Raw genomic sequence first — 6,014 nt, 5'->3', positions numbered from 1 at the left:
CACAAGCACACCATGGGGAAGTTTTTTGGTGTAATGCTATGTTTTTGGGACGTGAGAGGAAACTCATGAGGTGGTTCCCTGGTGGACTAGTGGCTAGCATGCGGCGCTCTCACCGGGTCAGGGAACCAACCCCAGCCACTGGAGGGTTGCACGAGCCAGTGCACACAGGAAGGGCATCCGGTTTAAATCTTCTGCCACAATGTACACACAGACGAGTGATCTGCTGTGGCGACCCCGAAACAGGAGTAACCCTAGAGAGGGTGTTTGACCACACTGGTACACTGAGGGGTGAACGGACTCCAACCCCAGTGTCGCAAGTTAGCGAAGTTCAGCCAACTTAGCACATTTAATAGTGAAAGGCACGTGGTTCAGAACATAGCCACAGAATAAAGGGGAAAGATGGCTGTATGACTGTGGTATTTATTGCACATACATTTGCTGGAAGGTGTCAGCAGTCTGGGCATGACAAACACAAACACATGCACCAGCAACAATAGAAGAAAAAGTTTCATTGCAGTGGAAATTATACTTAATTAAAGACACGTTTCAGCATCTGCCCACCCCTCCTTTCCTAGTCGTGAACTGAATATCGATTCTTTAGCTCATCTGGATATTCAAATATTAAAATTAAACAGAAGACACATATCTAATTCTTTATCACAGTATCACAAAAAATATATATATACTTACGGCTCCAGTTTCATCCCTTAGTGTTGATATTCTCCCACTGAGTAAACTAAAACAAGACACGTAAAGCTTTGATCAAGACCATACCACCACAATTCTGTTCTAGTCACTGTGGTAATTTCTTTCTTCTGTAAATGTGGTCAATTCTCTTTCTGTTTCCTAAAATGATCCTTCCAGAAACAGAAGAACTTATCAGGTCTAAGCAAAACCTTTTAATCTGCAACAAATATTGTTTCAGTCTTACCTTGAGAAGAAAGAGTCTGGAATCCACATAAGCGTCTGTCTTGAGGTGCTAAATCTAAAATAAAAATAATTTTTAAAAAAAGAGCACTTTTTATACTGATCACAATCTCCAAATGAAGATAACATTTTTGGAACATCGACTTTGGCCAAGTTCTGAGTGGCAATCGTCCCTGCTTCACTAAAACTTGATGCATGTAAAATTCTATATCCAACCTAGCACTTCTTGCACTTCTTGTCAAGTGATCATTTTGCCATCTAACGTTAAGGCATCATGATTGGACAGTAAACATGGACCAAAAGATGTTGTTCCATCACTGCAATGTTCTGATCTGGTCACAACGTCATGAGAACACAAGCTAGTAATAACTCCATATACAACAGACATCAGAAGGAACTTCACTATCAAATGCAGTGTTTGCTCCTTGATTTTATTATTTATTATTTGCTCCTTCACTTTCTACATTTAGCTTCAAGGTGAAAATACAGCAACGTTGGGTTCCGTTCATGTTTCTCCCTGATTTAATCCAGTCAGAGAATTATAACTATAAGGGCCTTGCATAGTAGGAGCAGGTAGACATGAAGCAGTACAGTTCCATAGGTACAGTTTATCTATCTGAAACACCAGCTTTAAAATATTTGTCTTCTGAAACTCTGGGTCAGTTGTAGGGTCAGCGTTAGATGCTCTGCCATGACATAAGGTCAGAGTTTCTAATGTCTCTTGTACACTTAGCTGGCCATAAGCTTCAGAATCTTAAACGGCTGTCATCTGATTTTGGCTATTTACACATCAGCGCATAAGGAATTCTGCATTTTGGTTTTCAATGCAGAAACAAACATTGAACAAACACCATGACAATGATTTTAATATGTGGTATTGAGCAGAAAACTCCGAGTTCAAATCCCAGTTCATATCGCTAGCTTTGAATATAAGTATGCAACAAATTAATACATTTATAACATAACCGTTCAACTACAATGCCTGAGCTGTCTTGTTAAAGACTACACTGAATGAACTATAACTGCTAGCAATCACCAGGGGTCCAGGCATGTTTATTCAGCATGTTGCACTCTTGTGGTGTGACATAATATTGTACATTGTATGTTTTAGTAATACACACCTTGTACATTCAATATGTTTATATATATATATATGTTTATATATATATATATATATATATATATATATATATATATATATATATATACACACATACACACACACACAAACATACAATATATAAATAATTCATTGTATTCCTGAGAACAACTTTAGTCAATTATTGTAGCAACATTAAAAACAATACACACACACACACACACACACACACATACATACACATACATATGTTATTGTTATTTATTGTTTTAAATGTTGCTACTATAACATATATACATGCATATCTATTATATTATATTGGCTTTTGAGATATAGCCCATAAATTTGATTAATTCTATAGTCTATTAACTTTATGTAAAACAAGATTGCAATGACAGTTATGGGCTGTTTGAAGAATACTGTAGAGCTGAGTAATAATACACATTATAATATTGATATTATGTTCAATTACTATACTTTCCTGAGGTAGCGTCAATACTTTTAGAACAACTCCACTGTTACTGAACAAGTCTCAACACTATTACTGAACAGTCTCCAATTAACAGCATTGTTAGGAAGCCTAGATTTAACATGCACAGTGATGAGTATGGTGTATTGTGTCCATAACAACCACCTAAAACTGTAAACAAGTCCATGCGCCATAAAGCTCAGTAGAGAACATCTGCTCTGAGGCGGTTCCTGTGTTTCACTCAGAAGTTCTGTAACTGGATTCAGGCCTGTAGAAATGCGTTACCAACTTGTAGCCCATTTCATAGTTTCCGTTCAACACAAATAACATGCGACTATTGTTCTGTAGAAGCCCTTTTGGTTGAGCCCTTACCGAGTTCCGCCGACGTTCAGCTGGATGATGTCACCCGGGCCAGATGTGGAGCCGTTACACATTCCAGCCATTCTGATACCGAACTGTTCTCAGTAGCTCGCGCTCTTGATCCCGTTACACTCCTGCTGCGCGTGCTCTTCCCAGCAACTCTCTGAAAACATCACGCCTCACCCAGGGCCAGTATGTGGAGCCTTAGCATACCGTGTCCGCCATATTCCGCAAGAATATCGCAGCTTTAATCAAATAAATATCGATATAAAAGGCTAATGAAGGGGGAAATCCACCAAACACAGAAAGGCCGTTCTTTTCTGCTCGTTTGCTTTATATTCGCTGAAAGGAGAGCGTTAGAACAAGCTAAAGCCGACGTCGACGTCGAGCAGACAGCCAATCAAAGTGTCCAGCGTCAGGGCGCTCCAGGGACACAAGTCCCGCCCCCAACACTCCTATTGGCTGCTGCAGAGCTGTTCAAGCCATCTGTCATTTTTATGGGAGATTATGGGAGGCTATGGGAGAGTGGTTTGTCTTCGTGACGTCACCGAACTGAATTCCTCATTATTCACCCAAACACAAGAAACCACATTGCAGTTAAAAAAATAATAAATAAATAATAAAAATAATAATTATAATTTATAACCTCATACTTTATATAATATTACATTACATTCAGATACACAATTATTGGCACCCTTAGTGAAGATGCATAAAAACAAGGTTGTGGGTAAATGTCTGTGATTAATTAGCTTAGATGAGAGAAATTATTCTAAGAAAATAAAACTTTTATTAAAAATATATCATTCATACGTGTCACAATTATAGGCATATAGAAATGTACCTGGAGCATGTTCCCATCCATCCTACAGGGTTACGGGGAACCTGGAGCCTAACCCAGGGAGCATGGGGCACAAGGCGGGGTACACCCTGGACGGGGTGCCAATCCATCGCAGGGCACACTCACATACACATTCAGACACCCATTCATACATTACGGACACTTTGGGCATGCCAATCAGCCTACCATGCATGTCTTTGGATTGGGAAAGGAAACCAGAGCACCCGGAGGAAACCCCCACAGCATGGGGAGAACACTCCGCACACACAGGGCCGCAGCAGGAATCAAACCCCCAACCCTGGAGGTTTGAGGCAAACGTGCTAACCTGAGGATTTAGGAACACTTAAGTGGCCATCCATGACTTCTTGTTTCACTGGGGTATGCATATGAGGAGATTCAGAGGCCAACTTTCCTTAGTCATTCTTCAGCATGGGGGAGATTCAAGAATATACAAGTGAAGTGACAGAAGTGTGTTAACCTTCACAAATCAGGCAATAGCTTGATAGTTTGTACATTTGTTTTTGCCTCAGTAATTTTACAAAGGCAGACTGAACATTAATTCATTCAGTCACTATTTGCAACTGGGCATTATTAAACATAATATGTTTTATTAAAACAGCCTATTCTGTTCTGCTAATAACATTTTGGAATTATGTTTTCATCTTGTATCAACAAGCTAAATAATCATTACATTATCCATAAACCATCAAAATAGTTATGTCAAGTAATTATGTATTTTAATCATATGTACAGACCTTTAACAACACTTCTTTGTGTTTGTGTTTTGCTGCAATAAGTTTGGTCTGTGGCGATGTTGTTTTGTATTAACTGTACTAACTTCCATCTCAGTGGGTGTGCGATTGTGCCCTGAGATGGGCTGGCACCTCGTCCAGGGTGTCCCCTGCTTTGTGCCCAAAGTTCCCTGGAATAGTTTCCAGGTTCCCCGTACCCCTGTGTAGGATAAACAGTATGGAAAATGGATGGCTGGATGGAACTTCCATCTCAGAATATGCAGACTACAATGCCGTTGTGTTGTGTTGCCATGCTTCACATAACCCCATGGTCAAATGTCCTACATATAATAGCATTTACCTGCTCCCAACACACTTGATCCAATTAATCAGCTAATTAACAGCCCTTCATGAGTTGAAGTGGGTGCGTTAAAGCTGGGAAAACACCAAAATGTGCAGGATGGTATACTCCAGAGCCAGGATTTGGAACCTGTGTCCTATGCTATGCTATACCATTTGACCAAAAGACTGAGGACTCCTGACCATCAATCCTCTTTATGCCTTTTGAACATCCGATTCCAGATGCAGTCCCACGCTGCTGTTTTAATTAACCTCCACTCTTCTGGGAAGGCTTTCCACTAGATTTGGGAGCATGACTGTGGGGATTTGTCCATCACAAGAGCATTAGTGAGGTCAGCCACTGATGTTGTGCGAGCAGGCCTTGGGTGCAGTTAGCATTCCAGTTTATCCCAAAGGTGTTCAATGGGTTTGAGGTCAAGACTCACTTTGTGTACAGAGGCATTGTCATGCTGGAACAGGTTTGGGTCTCTTAGCTCCAGTGAAGGGAAACTGTAATGCTACAGCATACAAAGACATTCTATACAATTGTGTGCTTCAAACTTTGTGGCAACAGTTTGGGGAAAGGCCACATATGGGTGTGACAGTTAGGTGTTAACATACTTGTGGCCATATAGTGTATATTCTGTCAGCAATTTTCCCTATCACACTGTATATGCTCTAAAAAGCTGACAGAAAATACAAATTATGATATTTCCAGGAAAATAACAAATTCTGCCAAGCTGCCAAACATCATGTGTCATATTAATCACTTAATGCGGTCCTGAATCCTCCTCTGCTTCCTCTTTCTTTTTTTGATGGTTATAGTCACTTTCAGTTTGACAGCACCATACCTGCATTCATTTAATCAAACTCACTGGCATTCTAATGAATTGGTGGTGACCATTTAGTGGGATTTCCTGAAGTGATGCTGTACAGGTTTTAGAGTGTGTCCCTCATTATCACATTTGACATCGATTTCTACAGATTTAAGTGATATCGGAGCTGCCTCCTTTAATGCCTGAGGCCCCCCTTCCTGGCCTGCCCTGTACAGTAAATACACTGCTACTCTGTATAATTTCTGTAATACTTTGTAATCTGTGTAATACTGTGTAATCTGTGCAAATTGATTTGTTGACATGTAATGCTAAGGAGGGGTTTGCATTTTACAGTGCAGACCAAACCCTGAATAAATAAGACCAGGGCAACAGTTGATGCTTAAGTAGCATGTGGGAGAAGCAGTCACTCAGA

At 40.2% G+C, this 6,014-nt stretch overlaps 1 protein-coding gene across 2 annotated transcripts in view; it reads right to left on the bottom strand.

Annotated features, from left to right (window-relative positions):
• kctd3 (potassium channel tetramerization domain containing 3) overlaps positions 1–3,245 on the bottom strand; it is a 16,159-nt gene extending 12,914 nt beyond the window's left edge. Inside the window, exons 1-3 of one of the 2 annotated variants that reach the window (XM_053633040.1) lie at positions 2,868–3,245; positions 932–985; positions 691–736 (exon numbers count right to left, since the gene is read on the bottom strand). In XM_053633040.1, coding sequence (XP_053489015.1) covers positions 691–736; positions 932–985; positions 2,868–2,938 — 171 coding nt within the window. In that variant the 5' untranslated portion in view covers positions 2,939–3,245. The remainder of the gene's footprint in view (positions 1–690; positions 737–931; positions 986–2,867) is intronic. The other variant, XM_053633041.1, reaches the window with a different exon arrangement.
• Between the last annotated feature and the right edge of the window lie 2,769 nt (positions 3,246–6,014).

The sequence above is a fragment of the Ictalurus furcatus genome, chromosome 9 (assembly GCF_023375685.1).
Source record: "Ictalurus furcatus strain D&B chromosome 9, Billie_1.0, whole genome shotgun sequence".
Classification (NCBI taxonomy): Eukaryota; Metazoa; Chordata; class Actinopteri; order Siluriformes; family Ictaluridae; genus Ictalurus; species Ictalurus furcatus.
The sequence above is the reverse complement of the archived record's forward strand: the minus strand, read 5'-3'. Positions and strand labels throughout refer to the sequence as shown.